Raw genomic sequence first — 16908 nt, 5'->3', positions numbered from 1 at the left:
TTTTAATTTGGTACTTTTGATACACAGCGACAATCGTGGTATTACTCGAATAAAAAAAAGACGCTACTTTGAGTACTCCTGAATTGTTGGGCCAACTCAAAATGATTTTGCATCGACATATCTTAATCTTTTGTCCAGTGATTCCCAAACGATTTCGGGTCATGCCCCACCAAGACATTTCTAAAATTCTGATGCCCAACTGGTGATGGTTAAATTTTTTTATTCAAAACTTTAAGTTTATTCACCCAAAGGAAGCTTAAAAAGCCATTAATTTTGTACCTATTTTGGGTAGTCCTCTAGGCTTTCTTCAATATTAATTAAAAATATTGTCTAAACGTAACACTGTTTATAGGTTCCCCTGCAATTGAACTCTTGTATAATTGAATCCCTCGCTACTGAACATTCGTGAATATGATCCCAGTGCACCCGAACCACGTGTAACTGAACCACCTTGTAACTTAATCCTCGTGAAACTAGATCGTCATATAACTAAACCGAATTGCAACTGAACCCTCATGCAACTCAATCTTCGTGGTACTGAACCCCTGTTTAACTGAATCATCGTCAAGCTCAACCTCAGTTTAACTGAACCTTCATGCAGCTGAACCCTCATGCACTTGACCACCATTTGAAGAGCCTTTCTGCAACCGAACACCGTAAAACTTAACCCTCGTGCAGCTCTACCTCCATTCAACTCAACCTTCACTCAATTCAATATCCGTGCAACTCAACCATATTCAGCTAAACCCTCACAACCCCCTGCAATGCAAATCCTTGCGCAACTCAAATTCATTTGTTTCAACCCCTATTTTACTCACCTGCGCAATTCAACGCAATCTTAGCTCAATCCTCATTCAGCTCAATCCCCAATTAACCATAACCTGTCTGACTCAACTCCCATTCAAATCCACCACATCCAGCACAGCCCTCTTCAAATCAATAAATAATGTAAATACGAAATGTAATCCGGACCGTTTTTTGAGATGACAAAAGCTGACTCGAATGGAATGGTTTTTATTTGTTGATTGATTCTTTTGTACTGCTTCGATGTAAAACTATTCACCCCCCCCAAAAAAATACATGCTTATGTCCTATATATTTGAAAATTAACAGAGCTGTGCTCTCCGACAACTCAACCCCGTAAAACTTAACCCTCGTGCAGCTCTACCCCTATACAACTCAACCTTCACTGATTTCAATATCCTTGTGCAACTCAAACTCATTTATTTAAACCCCTATTCTTCTCACCTGTGCTATTCAACACAATTTTTACTCAGTCCTCATTCAACTCGATCCTTAATTAACCCAAAAATGTCTGACTCAACTCCCATTCAAATCCACAGCCCTCTTCAGATCATTCAGCTCAGCCCTCTTCAAGTCAATTAATTATGTAAACATGAAATATAATTTAGCCCGTTTTTTTCGGAGGTAACAAAAGCTGACCTGAATGGTTAAGTGACCTAAATGGTTGTTAGTTAATTCCTTTATACAGCTTTAATGTAAATCTACTCCGCCCCCCTTATATAAAAAACAAAAATTATGCTTCTGTCTTATATATTTGAAAATTAGCAGATCCTTTCTTGCCCAGGGCCCAAACACACTTGAAGGTCATGGTTACATCAATGGCTATACCCTATTATGGAGAAAGCCCATAGCAGCCAAAATCTTAAAGACGCAATAAAAAAAAACTATCTCATAAGAAAAAAACCTGCTGTTAATGCTGATTCAGGAATGGTAGCTTTTGTTAAATTAATAGTAAAAGTTCATTCGAAAAAAAAAATCTGAGAACTTATAAAAAGAGCCGAAACTCTTGAAAAGTCTCCCTTTTTCTGTTTTATTTCACCAGCACTGATTGGGTGCTAGAATATAATAGAGAGCTGTTCAATTTTATCTGAAATCTAATATTCACATTTATAAGCTTTTTGCAATTTTCTTATGAGAAGGCCATCATAAAATACCTTATGGCACCAAAATCCAATTTTAGCGTAATTTCTGGGGTTAAAAGGCTTGAAACCATAAGAGGTGTACTATTGAAATCTAAATGATCGAACAACACTCGTTGAGGTGTTTAAAATCCTCCTCTTAATTACTTCCCTTCCCGCACGTGGGTTGAATTAAATAGGGGTGTTGCACAAGAATTAAGCTAAAGGGGGTTAAGTTGCACAGAAGCTCAATTACACCCATACCCCTTTTATAAGATGTATAACGTTACCGAAATACTATCATTCTTTTTTGTGCCTTATAAATGTATTTGAATTTGACACCCTTCACATGAAAAATATCCACATATATATATATATATATATATATATATATATATATATATATATATATATATATATATATATATATATATATATATATATACTAGCTGTTGGGGTGGCGCTTCGCGCCCCCCCAAGCCCCCCCCCGCGCGTAAGTCGTTACGCGCCATATTAGTTACGCGCCATATTAGTTACGTGCCATTGTAGTTGTGTCCCTGTGTCCCACCTGTGAATATAGATAGATTTATATATGTGTTTCAAACTACGTAAAAATTGCGAATATACAACATTCTGGCTTTCCCATTGTCTGTCCATATACAAAGCCGTATGTACTAATAATTACGTCATATGCAAACGCTCTTTTTACAAACAAACAAACATGCATACACACAACTCGTTTTTATATAGATAGATAGATACAATACAAATTAACTACTTAAAACTTGTGAATATACAACAGTCTTCGCTGTCCCATTGTCTGTGCGTATAAATAGATTGTCAGGTTTACCGACCCTCAAAGATGCAACATACAATTGTACATTGGTAAAGCAATCTGTATTAAGATCTATACCGCATTTTTCTAGTGATTGCCCTTGAGCTTTGTTGATGGTGGTTGCAAATGCTAATCGAATTGGGAATTGCAATCTTTTAAATTGAAAAAGCAGATCCGTTGGAATCATGGGAATGCGAGGAATAAGAACAGCCTCACCCTCATAAGGCCCTGTCAAGATTGTGGCATCTATTAGGTTTTCCATTGTTTTTTTTTTACGGCAAGTCGCGTGCTATTGCAAAGCTTTGGTGGGTTGATATTTCTTAAAAGTATTATTGGTACGCCTATTTTTAGTTGTAGCAGGTGTCGTGGACACCCTGAAGGATCTATGGAATTTAAAAATTCAGATGGATAATTAACCGCTTCATTTGGATATTGCACGTGGGAGTTTCTGTAGAATGCAAGTTCAGAATCGACCATTCCCTGAGTCGCCATCGTCATTTATATATCCCCCTGTGCACCCCGGCGTCCCCTTTGTAGTTATGTCCCTGTGTCCCGGTCGTCATTTATATTCCCTGTGTCCCGGTCGTCATTTGTGTCCCGGTGTTCCAGTCTGTGATTTCTCTTTGAGTGTCCCGGGCGTCATTTATATTCCTTGTGTCCCGGTGTCCCGGTCGTCATTTATATCCCCCTGTGCCCCCCGGCGTCCCCATTGTAGTTGTGTCCCTGTGTCCCGGTCGTCATTTATATTCCCTGTGTCCCGGTCGTCATTTGTATCCCGGTGTCCCGGTCTGTATATACATTCGTTTTTTAGTTTTGTTTTTCTCCTTTATTTTTTTCTTTTTTTCTTTTTTTTCTTTTTTAGTTTATTTAGATTTTTAGATTTTTTAGTTTTTTTATTAGTTTTTAGTTTTTTTGTAGTTTTTACCATTTTTTTAGTTTTTTTAGTTTTTTTTTTTTTACTTATGTCCTGGTCGTCATTTATACTCCCTGTGTCCCGGTCGTCATTTGTGTCTCGGTTCTTTGTTGATTGCTAATTTATATTATATTTATATTTATATTTTTTATATTTATTAATATTTTTTTAGTTTTCTTTTTCTCTTATTTTTCAGTTTTTTCCTTTTTTTTAGTTTTTTCTTTTTTAGTTTTTAGTTTTTTTTTGTTTTTTACCTTTTTTTAGTTTTTTTAGTTTTTTAGCTTTTTTAGTTTTTTTATTAGTTTTTAGTTTTTTTTTAGTTTTTGCCTTTTTTTAGTTTTTTCAGTTTTTTTTAGTTTTTAGTTTTTTACCTTTTTTTAGTTTTTTTTAGTTTTTTAGCTTTTTTAGTTTTTTTTCTTTTTAGTTTTTTTTGTAGTTTTTACCTTTTTTAGTTTCTTTTCTTCTTTTGTATTAGTGTGAAATAATTCAGACGTCATATGCGGACAAACACGACGTCACTCGACAGACAGACAGACTGCTTTGTTGATTGCTAATTTATATTATATTTATATTTATATTTTTTATATTTATTAATTTTTTTTAGTTTTCTTTTTCTCTTATTTTTCAGTTATTTCCTTTTTTTTAGTTTTTTCTTTTTTAGTTTTTAGTTTTTTTTTGTTTTTTACCTTTTTTTAGTTTTTTTAGTTTTTTAGTTTTTTAGTTTTTTTAGTTTTTTTATTAGTTTTTAGTTTTTTTTTTTAGTTTTTGCCTTTTTTTAGTTTTTTCAGTTTTTTTAGTTTTTAGTTTTTTACCTTTTTTTAGTTTTTTTTTAGTTTTTTAGCTTTTTTAGTTTTTTTTCTTTTTAGTTTTTTTGTAGTTTTTACCTTTTTTAGTTTTTTTTCTTCTTTTGTATTAGTGTGAAATAATTCAGACGTCATATGCGGACAAACACGACGTCACTCGACAGACAGACAGACAGACATAACCCACAAACAACTTATTTTTATATATATTTATTCATATTTTTTTAGTTTTCTTTTTCTCTTTTATTTTTCAGTTTTTTCCTTTTTTTTAGTTTTTTTCTTTTTTAGTTTTTAGTTTTTTTTAGTTTTTTACCTTTTTATAGTTTTTTTAGTTTTTTAGCTTTTTTAGTTTTTTTATTAGTTTTTTTTTTTTTTGTAGTTTTTGCCTTTTTTTATTTTTTTCAGTTTTTTTTAGTTATTAGATTTTTACCTTTTTTAGTTTTTTTTAGTTTTTTAGCTTTTTTTTCTTTTTAGTTTTTTTTGTAGTTTTTACCTTTTTTAGTTTTTTTCTTCTTTGTATTAGTGTGAAATAATTCAGACGTCATATGCGGACAAACATGACGTCACCTGATCCATCCACAGATCCACACACAGACAACTTATTTTTATATATATAGATATATATATATATATATATATATATATATATATATATATATATATATATATATATATATATATATATATATATATATATAATTGATAATTGATCATAATATGTAAATAAAAAGAATTAGGAATAGGGAATAGAATTTAGCGAAAATGGGAAGCAAATAATGGCAGTGAATTTTATCAGTACCTTAATATCAACGTTCGATTCTTATGTGTCATAGGTCTATCTCTGCTTTATTTCAAAGAAATTCAACGTACAGTTTCCTTGTTGATACAGGGGGGGGGGTGATGGTTTAATTCTCAAGTTGAAAGAGTGCATTTTAAACGTGTATGATAAGCTTTATTTATAGTATTTATTTTTACAACAGTATCCCAGGAAGAAGGTCCTCATACTTCTGGAGATTGGGGGAGTGCTTTTCCTTTTTAGACGGAAGTGTATAACAGCAGCATTTTCAGTAAATGGAAAAAATAGCTACGTTAATATTTGTAACAAATACAATGCAACTAATGTACAAAAAAAAATATGTTGTACGTTGTGCTACAATTCATAACCCCTCTGGGACCACCGTCTTAAAGCAGTTTTCAAATATTCATTAAATCAATTTTAATTATTCACTATCAGCTTAACTAAAAAACTTCTCAGCAAAGTTTATAGCTCCGCTTTCAAAGTTACTCTTCGCTTTGGCAAAGTCACCAGCAACACTAGCTATAATGTGGGATTCAGCCTTCTGATCTTTACCAGTTCGGATCTCATACTCCATCGGTTCTTCAAAAGATGCTGCGGCTGCTCGTAGCCAATCATATGCAGAGACATTTTCACTACATCTTCCCTACAACAAAATGTTATTCAGTCAAAGTTTCAAACTGATTATCCTTTCAAACTGAGAGGGTGGAATTAGCAAAATAAACAAATTTCACATCGGACACTGTCTTCAGACTAGCATGTAAGTGTTACACGTTGCAGCATTAAGGAGTTAATTTATTATGATGAGACTATTTTTGATCACAGATTTTTTTTAATAAATGTCACAGTATTATTGTTATAAAAATTGATCAGGTTTCTACTCTACCAAAATTACTCTATAACCCTTTTGGAGCCATGTACTAACTGGTCGCAGTTTAAAACCAAAGAAAGAGTACCTCACTTCTCCGTCGTTGAAAAAAATCCTAGAGTACTCTTTGCTGTCAAATAATCCAATTGATTTGAAAAGAAGGCAAATATGTGTTTTATTTCCCGGATCCTAAGTTTATATTAATGTTCCTCCTATTTAGTTCGTCTTTGTTTTGCTTTGTTTTGGGCTTCTGTTTGTTTTGCTTCGCGGTTACAGTATTCTTTTTTTTACTCAATTTCCTCTGTGCACTTTCATTCTCTTTCCAACGTTATCTACTCTGTCACATGTTACGCGTTCCTCTCTCTCCCCTCTCGCTTTTTCTTTTTTATTGTCTGCATGTATTTCTTTTCGACGGTTTCCTCAGGTATTAAATAAATATATTTACTTTCATTTGCGCCCACACACATTAGGCATGAGTGACGTTCCTCATCAGCTTAGAGTTTTCCATATTTTTTCGTAAGATTCCCAGGAGAACCATCCAATTCAAAATAATTGCGTGATTCAACTCTAACTACATTTAACTTTATTATTTAAGCTAGTCCTTCCGCCACAAAGTAAAAATTACCAAAACTCTAAAAAATTCTAACCATTTAACTGTGGCAAAACGCTACTGTCTATAGGCTATTTATTTTTATTAAAATAACCAGTCCTTTCCTTGCAATAATACGTTAACAAAACATGGTTTTCTAGCCACTTGACAGCGGCGAAAAGCTACAGTCCTCTGCAGAATTTAAAAGAGAAAAAACTGACATAACTTAAATAAAACAGCGAACCAAAAAAAACTTTAAATAATAAAAATCCGAATATTTTGATTCCACGTCCAGGAGCTTTATCAATGGAAAAAAACGCAAAGTTAAATTATATCACACGCAACATACAAAAGAAAAAGACACACACAAACACACAAAACAAATAAACAAAATTCACATCTTAATAACTCCAAAATATTGCAATTACTGTAAACAGCCTGAATAAACACAAATAAATAAAAAAAATTGGCTCTGGTACACCAGATCGTCTCTGGTATAATTTGAGATTGGCAGAGAGATCTACCAAAAATGGAACACTATATTTATTTCAAAAAATTTACATAAACCCATGATTAAAATTACAAGGTCAAGACCATTTGAAGTGTATAGGCTGTATAAGGTTATATATGACAACAATTCATGGAAAGTTATGCATTAATATTGCATGGATTTTTAACTTAGCTAATTTAGCTTATGGATAACTTAACTGAGGTGGGTTGACTCTTTCCAGCATTGATCTCACCCTGACTTTCGCTCACAAGGTTGACTATTATGGAACACATTACTGTTTGAAATTTTTACCTGTCCCCTAATTACTATAAATTGGATTTAATCTACATACCCTTCATCTCTATTAATACTAATGCCCACACAGATAACAGTTTTAATTTCTGTAATTTCTCAGAAACTCGGCAAAATTGCAACATACGGGTCAATTACTTATTAATTTAATAATTAATAATAGTTGATTTAAGTAATTATTAATTATTTAACAGCTTCCAACTTATTAACCAGTGCTGAAAAGATAAAAAGAAGCTAAGTGAAAATATTTCCAAGACATTTATCACACACTGAGAAAAAAAAAAATCAAACCTTTTGACTGGGGAAAAATCTCCCCGTGTCAATACTTATTTTCATTAAGTTGTTCTTTTTACGTCCGGCAAAACACAGGTGAGGAAAAAATTATTGCCTCGTAATGTTACGTTATGTTTGTAAGAATTCTTCAAATGGCCTAAAAAATCAAATTATTTGACTTTGGGAAAAGCTGTCCTCGTCGTCTGGGTTTACAAAAGGAAATGCGACAAATGCCTTAACACCTTTCAAACAACAGCTATAACAAACACAAAGTTAACCCATGAACTATAAATGTAATTACCATACATTTTGAAAAAGTGATGCTTATTTATATGTAATTTTTAAATAAATCATTCAGGCAATCATAAAACAAACTTCTGGCACACGGCAATACTCAACGATGCCTCCATTTAAAAATGGCGAAAGTAACATTAGCAAAATGAGGCAAGCAAAATGACTGTAAACAACAAAATGGATATAGGACTAGCCTCTGGCTAGAGGTTAAGCTAGAGCTGGCTAGAGCTAGCCTCTGGCTTTAAGCTGTCCCTTAAAATTATATAAGCAAATACCTGACCCCTGCCACGCGTGGCTGTGGCGCTGTGCGCCTCAGCAAAATGTGGAGTGTCAGCTAGTACCCCCCTGAGCCCCCCCTTTTTCCCTGTTTTCTTTTTTTTAGTTATTTTCTTTTTTTTAACAAACAAACAAACAGTATATATAATTATATACAAGCAACATATATGTAAAATGACGTAGGTAGTATGACAATAAAATAAGACAAAAGAAATAAATCTTACCTCTGGCACACGACAATACCCAACGAAGCTCCCATCAAAAAATGATGTAAGCAAAATTGGTATGTGGGGAGCTTTCTGTGCCAGTTTTCTTAGATGGGGCTTAGCACCGTATTTTTTAAACTCCTCCGGACAGGAAATGTGGGAAAAGTACCAAGAATGCTTCTTTTCACTTTGTAGTTGGTCTGCCAAATATATATCCAGTTCAACCTGTGCCTTGAACTTTTCTGCCTGAGACAAAAATGACTTTAAGAACAAAGCCGTTTAAGATTATGCTAATTATTTTTGCTTATTAAGACAACTATTTTTAACCACCATATTGTGAATATGCTGCGCTGCCTAACAATCCGGTTTTGTTAAAAATTGTGTCTTTTTAGACAACAAAAAGAACAATATGCATATTAGTTGGGTAATTTTTATTTTTGCTATTTCTATATTTTGCTTTTGTAACTGGTTTTCGTGAAACATATTTCCCGTATTTGTTGAATACTGAAGCTAACACTTTTTTCTAATTTATAATACAAAGAACACCTTTAAAACTAGGTTATGACGAAATTTTTGGGAAGGACATAACGGAGCACTTAAATATGACATCATACACCATATAAGTAACTTTTCAACAGATACGTGTTTTAAATTATCTTGTCATAATATACGTGCGCAACATCATCTCCTAAACGAAGATGCAGTTTTGGTAAAAAATTGCCTTTCATTTTAATATTATCTTTCGTTACTTACAAAAAGCACTAGATATGGCTCTTTCTTTTTAAAGAATTTCTCATCCAAAATTCTACAACCACTGGTTTGATACAATCACCCCGTATGAAAGAAAAAACATCCTTGCTTTCAAAACATCTTTGCTTCCAATGCATAAAAGTGATTTTCCTTGTTCCCAAGATGAAGGAAAGTAATTCATCTCTATTAGGTTTTCAGTTGTGGGGATTCCAACATTGTAGGTTGTAAGTCTCTCGTGATTCAATTGTATATGAACCCTTTCAACTAAGTTAATGATCCAAAAGTCTTAAGAAATAGGCTTTGGGTTCACTTTTTGAAAAGTCTGGTCAAGGAAACTATGATTTTCTTTGTTTTCAAGATGAGGGAAAGTAATTCTTCTATATGAGGTTTTCAGTTGTGGTGATTCCAACAATGTAGGATGTAAATCTCTCGTGATTCAATTATAAATGAATGCTTTCTACTGATAACGCAAGTTAATGACCCAAAAGCCTTTGAAATATGCTTTGGGTTCACTTTTTTGAAGTCTTGGCAAGGAAAATGTGATTTTCTTTGTCTTCAAGACGAGGGAAAGTAATCGTTCTATATGAGGTTTTCAGTTGTGGTGATTCCAACATTGTATGTTGTCTCTCGTGATTCAATCGTAAATGAATCCTTTCAACTGATAAAACAAGTTAATGTCCAAAAGTATTAAGAAATAGGCTTTGGGTTCACTTTTTTGAAAAGTCTGGTCAAGGAAAATGTGATTTTCTTTGTTTTCAAGATGAGGGAAAGTAGTTCTTCTATATGAGGTTTTTAGTTGTGGTGATTCCAACATTGTAGGTTGTCTCTGGTGATTCAACTGCAAATGAATCCTTTCAACTGATAAAACAAGTTAATGATCCAGAAGTATTAAGAAATAGGCTTTGGGTTCACTTTTTTGAAAAGTCTTGGCAAGGGAAATGTGATTTTCTTTGTTTTCAAGATGAGGGAAAGTAATTCTTCTATATGAGGTTTTCAGTTGTGGTGATTCCAACATTGTATGTTGTCTCTCGTGATTCAATTGTAAATGAATCCTTTCAACTGATAAAACAAGTTAATGTCCAAAAGTATTAAGAAATAGGCTTTGGGTTCACTTTTTTGAAAAGTCTGGTCAAGGAAAATGCGATTTTCCTTGTTCTCAAGATGCGGGAATGTAATTCTTCTATATGAGGTTTTTGGTTGTGGTGATTCCAACAATGTAGGTTGTACTTCTCTCGTGATTCAAATGTGAATGAATCCTTTCAACCAATATAGAAAGTTAATGATTCAAAAATCTGAAGACTAAGACTCTGGATTCACTTTTTTGAAAGGTCTGGTTAAGGAAAAGTTATTTTCCTTGTTCTTAAGATGAGGGAAAGTAATTCTTCTATATAAGGTTTTCGGTTGTGGTGATTACACCAATGTAGGTTACATCTCGAACCGATACCATTTTCAAGGGGCTTATGGCCATCTTTCAAAATACCCATAAATTTGTTGTCGTAATAAACTTTTACGATCAAGATTAAAGGAAAAAATAGTTACCATTCCTGAATCAGCTTCAAATGGGAATTCTTCCTCACTTAACAGTTTATTTCAAAACACATTTTCAAATCTTAGGTTACTAGAGGCTACATTACATTCTTTACTAGATTGCAACCATGATTGAACCGGCAATTCTTTTTAACTGGATCATATCTTTTTAAGTTTGTTGGCCAAGCTTTCCAGATACCATTTATTTGGGAAACTATTTATATCTCTTTTCATAAACTCAAAGTAAACAATATAAAACAAGAGAAGATAACGAGGAAAATTGTGAAGACAGTGAATAAGTAGAGAATACTAGTTAAGTGGATATTTTGGCTATACATATATAACAAGCTTTATCAGCGAAATACCACGTTAAAAAAAATAAAAAAGAACAAACTTAAACCTAATCGATAATTTTTTTTGAACTAAATCATAAAATAAATTTTAGAAAAGGCTTAGCAGCCTTACATAGGTTCAGCCGTCTCTTCATAAGCTTCTATTGTTTTGTAAGGATCGTTTTGAAGGTTTGTTTCAAGCAATCTCTTGTTTTGTACAAAGGAAAACCAGCGTGGTCTGGGTAAGTTCTTAAGGAGTAAATGATGGGAAGAAACGAACAATTTCAAAAAAAATATATTTCGATCTGGCATCAATAGCAAAATGTAATAAAAATTGGATTGCAGAGGATTGACAAACCTTTTGGCATGCCATTAAGTGTGAAATAGTTCCTAATATTTTTACATAAGCTAGGTAAATTTTAGGAAGAAAAAATAGGGAAATAATTCTTAGTACTTCTCGACTCGTCTGCTAATATTTTATTATCGATACTGAAACCAAATAAAACTTGGATTGTTAAAGATCACTAGCTACACTAACTACGATCACTAGCTACAAAAACAACACTTAAATTAATTAAAATGGCTAAAATTGGAGAAGTACAACAGCATTCGACCCAACCCCAGAGTATAAAAAGCATACCGACAGACCAAAAGCAATCCCTGAAGCTTTGGATAATAGCTTGTCACAACCTACCTAGAAGCCATGTTTTTTGTAAAAACAATACATATGTAAAAATTACTCTCATAGATCCTCAGGACAACCCCAGTAGACCAGTCTCAAATGGTGTTTTTAAAACAAAGGTAATAATGAATTCGTTAAATCCCAGGTGGGAGGAATTGTTTCATATACAAGTTAAACCGAATGTACATAAATTACTGCTTACCATTCTTGACAGGAACATAGGCAGTAAAGTTCTTGGTAGGGTTGAAGTAAATCTCAAAGAAATTTATAAAGAGGCAGAAAACTCCCCAATATTTTACATTTTGAATAAATATAAGGGACATTTAGAAATTTCTTACGCGTACGATGAGCCCATTTTGCCTGAGGGCTGGGAAGAACGCTTAGATTCTAGTAATAGAGCATATTACATAAACCACAATACGAAAGAGACACAATGGAAACATCCTATTACAGGCAAAGTGTCAACAAAACCAAAGGGAGCTGAGTCAGAGCCCAAGAATAGCGAAACCAATAATTTACCATCGGGCTGGTCAATTCAGTACACGGCAGATGGTAAAGTGTTTTATGTTAATCACGTGCAAAAACAAACGCAATGGAATCATCCAATAACCAATAAAAGAAGCTTTTTGCATAAGCGTACAAATAAAGGAGATGAAGGAGACCTCAAGCCCTTACCAGATGATTGGGAAGAGTGCCAGCTCAAGGATGGTACGCTCGTCTACGTAAATCATTTCTTAAGAAAAACACAATGGGAGGATCCAAGATTCTTAGACGCGGAAATCGCAGGGCCACCAATTAATTATTCAGAACAGTACAATTTTAAATATAATACCTTCCGGAAATTACTCCCATTGGCAACTCGGAAAAATTTTAAAGTTAACGTCCCTCGTGATTCCATTGTAGATAAATCCTTTCAGCTGATATCGCAAGTTTATGACCCAACAGTCTTAAGAGCAAAGCTTTGGGTTAATTTTTTTGGAGAGTCTGGTCTCGATTTTGGCGGTTTGACCAAGGAATGGTTCTGTTTGCTCTCAAAGGGACTATGTAATCCAGATTATGGATTATTCGAGTATTCGTCAGAAGATAGTTTTGAGCTTCAAATCAATCCTAACAGCAGCAATTTTCATGACAACCACCTGATGTACTTCAAATTTTTTGGGAGAATTGCAGGGATGGCTGTATATCACGGTAACATGCTCAGCATCTTTTTTACTCGTCCATTTTATAAAACAATGTTAAACAAACAAATATATCTCAAAGATATACAAAGTTCAGACAAACAGTACTATGATTCATTAAAGTTTATTAAAGAAAATGACCCCTCTGGATTAGAAGCGACTTTTTCAGTAGATGATAATTCACAGCAATATCCAAAACAAGTAGAGCTCATAGCGGGTGGAGCCAATATTCCTCTAACCAATGAAAACAAGGATGAATACATAAAAAATCTTCTTCAATGGCGATATGTGACTCGTTGTAAGCTTCAAATGGATGCATTTTTGGAAGGCTTTAGTGAAATCATACCCATTGAAAATATTAGAGATTTCAATGAAGACGAGCTTGAATTTCTTCTTTGTGGTATCAAAGAAATCAACGTGAATGACTGGAAAGTAAACACAGAATATTTAGGAGGCTATTCTTCGAACCATAGAGTAATTCTTTGGTTCTGGAAAGCTGTGCTTTCATTTACGGCACAACAAAGGGTTAAGCTGCTTCAGTTCGTCACCGGGTCATCTTGTGTTCCCATGAATGGTTTTAAGGAACTCGGTAGAGGTTCAAATGAGAGGAAATTTAAAATTGATAAATGGGGAGATGAAAACCAGTTGCCTGTGGCTCACACGTGCTTTCATCGAATCGATGTGCCACCCTACAGTTCATACAAACAGTTAAAGGAAAAGTTACTTTTAGCAATGGAGTTAACAGAAGGATTTGACATACAGTAAAAATGGATTTATTCATAAGTAGAGCTTAAAATGCGTTTAACAACACAAAAAAGAAACATACCTCAATGACACTTGAATTACACAAAATAAATGTTTTAGGTAAATTGATAAAAAATTTGGAAGTTAAGAAAAACCCGAAAAAAATATTTTCTTTTTTCTGGAATCAGCTTTTAACGGAATTTCTTCTTTAATTGATTTTTTTTTTCATCACAACGTGTTTTTGGTTTATCGGACATTATAGGCTAGAGTTCGTTCTTTAATAGGTTGTGTCAGATGCCGTACCAATAAAGATTACTATTTAGAGATTTTCCCAGAACTTGAAAAGTGCAGATGCTATATTTTCTAAATGTGAGGTATAATTAATGCCTTTCATTTCTCTTTTGATGTAAAAGTATACAAACTATTTGCTTAAGCCAAACGGGAAAAGGTGTTCATATTTTTCTTAGCTGAAACCTAGTAAAGAACAAACCAAATGGAATCAGGCAACAGTGTCACTCAAATATGACATCATACACCAGAAAGCAACTTTTCAGAAAATAGCATTATATGATGTTACATATGAGATGACGTTTTTTTTTCGAAAATTCGAAATTTGTTTTAATATAATTTCTTTATCATTTATAAAAAAAACCCTGTTTACAGAAATAGCTTTTAACTGAGCCCTTAAACATTTCTCAATGATATTTCTGTGCTCTAATAGCGGTGAAGAAAAAACAAGAAGAAAAAAAAGGCAACAAATCATTGCTTCACGTACGAAAAAGTGATTGTCCTAGCTTTTTAAAATGAGGGACTGTAATTTTCATATTGTGCGCTTTAGGCTATGATGATACCAATGGCACAGTTTCTAAAAAAAGGGAAAACAAAAAAAAACCTAAAAAAACTAATAAAAAACTAAAAGAAAACTAAAAAAAATAATAAAAAAACTAAAAGAAAACTAAAAAAAGGAAAAAAATGAGAAAAACTAAAAAACTAAAAAAAACTAAAAAATAAAAAAATAAAAAAAGAAGAAACAAAATAAAAAGAAAAAACTAAGAATGAAAAAAGGTAAAAAGAAAAAACTAAAAAAGAAAAAAATTAAAAAAGAAAAAAAACTAAAAAAAGGAAAAACTAAAAAAACTAAAAATAAACAAAAAAAGGAAAAACTAAAGAAGAAAAAACTAAAAAGAAGAAAACTAAAAAAACAGAAACAAGACAAAAACTAAAGAAAAAGAAAAAGGAAAAAAAAACTAAAATAAAAAAAAAAACAACTAAAAAATAAAAATAAATAAAAAAAGGAAAAAACCAAAAAGAAAAAGAACTAAAAAAAAGAAAAAAATAAGCTCAAAGGGAATCATTTAAAAAATCTTCTTATTTATCTATCTTCTATATATATAAAAATAAGTTGTATGTCCGTTACACTATCTACATATATCAAAATAAGTTGTATGTATTTTTGTTTGAGGGTTTGCATATGACGTGTGAAAAATAAAGAAGAAAAAGAAAACTAAAACAAGAAAAAAAGGTAAAAAACTAAAAAAAGAAAAAACTAAAAAACAAATAAAAATTAAAAAAGAAAAAACAAAAAAAACAAAAAACCTAAAAAGTGAAGAATTTTGTGAAAAAAGAAAAGTGAAAAAGTGAGTAAAAATTTTTTTAAAGAAAAAATTGTAAAAAAGGTAAAACACTAAAAAGAAAAAAAAAACTAAAAAACTAAAAAAAAAAAACTAAAAAAATTAAAAAGAAGAGAAAACATATAAAAATAAAAAAAAGCTAAAAAACTAAAAGAAAAGAAAAAACTAAAAAGAAAAAAATTAAAAAAGAAAAAACTAAATAAAGAAAAAACCTAAAAAGAAAAAACTAAAAAAAAATTAAAAAAGGTAAAAATAAAAAGAAAAAAAGCTAAAAAAAACTATAAAAGCTTAAAAACTAAAAAAAGAAAAAACTAAAAAAGAAAAAAAAAGAAAAAACTAAAAAAACCGAAAAAACTAAAAAAAGAAAGACAAAAAAAGAAAAACTAAAAACAATAAAAATAAAAAATAAAAAAGGTTAAAAACTAAAAAAAAAACAAAACAAAAAAAAATGAAAAGCTAAAAAAGAAAAAAGTATTAAGAAGAAAAAGACTAAAAAAGAAAAAATAACTAAAAAAGAAAAAAAGAAAAAACCAAAAAAGGAAAAACTAAAAAAGAAAACTAAAAAATAAGAAACTAAAAAAAAGAAAACAAAAGGAAAAAACTAAAAACTAAAAAAGAAAAAAAAGAAAAAAAGAAAAACCAAGAAAGAAGAAAAAACTAAAAAATAAAGAAGAAAAAGAAAACTAAAAAAGAGCAGAAAAATCTAAAATGTAAAAAACGAAAAAAAAACTAAAAAGAAAAAAGTGAAAAAGAATACAAATTAAAAAAGAAGAAACTAAAAAAATAAAAAATAAAAACTAAAATAACAGAAAAAAATGAAAAACTAAAAAACCATTACCATTTTCAGGTGAGAATCATAAATTTTTACATCTGTACTTCATTAGTGATAGCAATTCTAAATTGAATGCTTAAACTCCGTCCTTCAGACCACCTAGTCGTGAAAAAAAGTGGCGGAGTTTTGTTTTTTACTAAGAGTCACCTTTACCCAAAGGTTATTCAAGTCCCTAGCTTTTCTGAGTAGGATGAAATTCTCTGGCTGAGTGTTAGACCAAAAGTACTCCCTCGTCCATTTAGTATTATTGCAATAGCTGTTTTCTATTACTCCCCAAATCAAAATATCGAGTCAAAACATAATTTTATCCAGCAATTGCAGGCAAGTGCTGATTTTGTTATTTCTAAGTACCCAATGCTAGCCTTTTTTAATTGGCGATGCCAACGACCTTAAAATGGATTCTTTTTGTGCTTCATTTAAAGTAAAGCAAATTGTTAAAACACCGACGACTCGGGGAAATACCTCTCTTGATGTTATTTTAACTAATATGTACATTTTTTACAGCCCTCCCTCAACTTTGCCCCCATTAGGTGGGAGTTATTATCTTGCCATTCTTTTGTCCCCCTCCTCAAATTTTAAGCATACTTTCTCAATAGCTTTGGCACTTACCACCCTCTTCAAAATTCTGGTCTTCTTTCTTTCGGTATGTCGCTGA

The 16908-nt window shown here is 31.8% G+C and overlaps 2 protein-coding genes across 4 annotated transcripts in view; one reads left to right on the top strand and one right to left on the bottom strand.

Moving 5' to 3' along the window:
- Nucleotides 1-5674: 5674 nt before the first annotated feature.
- LOC136030356 (alanine--tRNA ligase, cytoplasmic-like) overlaps nt 5675-16908 on the bottom strand; it is a 99232-nt gene continuing 87998 nt past the window's right edge. For all 3 annotated transcript variants that reach the window (XM_065709274.1, XM_065709275.1, XM_065709276.1), the window contains 2 exons: nt 8596-8823; nt 5675-5915 (listed from right to left, as the gene is read on the bottom strand). In XM_065709274.1, coding sequence (XP_065565346.1) covers nt 5709-5915; nt 8596-8823 — 435 coding nt within the window. In that variant the 3' untranslated portion in view covers nt 5675-5708. The remainder of the gene's footprint in view (nt 5916-8595; nt 8824-16908) is intronic.
- LOC136030355 (E3 ubiquitin-protein ligase NEDD4-like) lies at nt 11761-15378 on the top strand. Its single transcript, XM_065709273.1, has one exon. It carries the CDS (start codon nt 11766-11768, stop codon nt 13809-13811), a length of 2046 nt encoding a protein of 681 aa, XP_065565345.1. The 5' UTR covers nt 11761-11765; the 3' UTR covers nt 13812-15378.

The sequence above is a fragment of the Artemia franciscana genome, chromosome 8, assembly GCF_032884065.1.
Source record: "Artemia franciscana chromosome 8, ASM3288406v1, whole genome shotgun sequence".
NCBI classification, from domain to species: domain Eukaryota; kingdom Metazoa; phylum Arthropoda; class Branchiopoda; order Anostraca; family Artemiidae; genus Artemia; species Artemia franciscana.
This window is presented reverse-complemented; position numbering and strand designations above follow the sequence as displayed.

Coding starts and splice junctions, on each gene's coding strand:
- LOC136030355 (XM_065709273.1), top strand. CDS start 11,766: ATGGCTAAAATTGGAGAAGTACAACAGCATTCGACCCAACCCCAGAGT.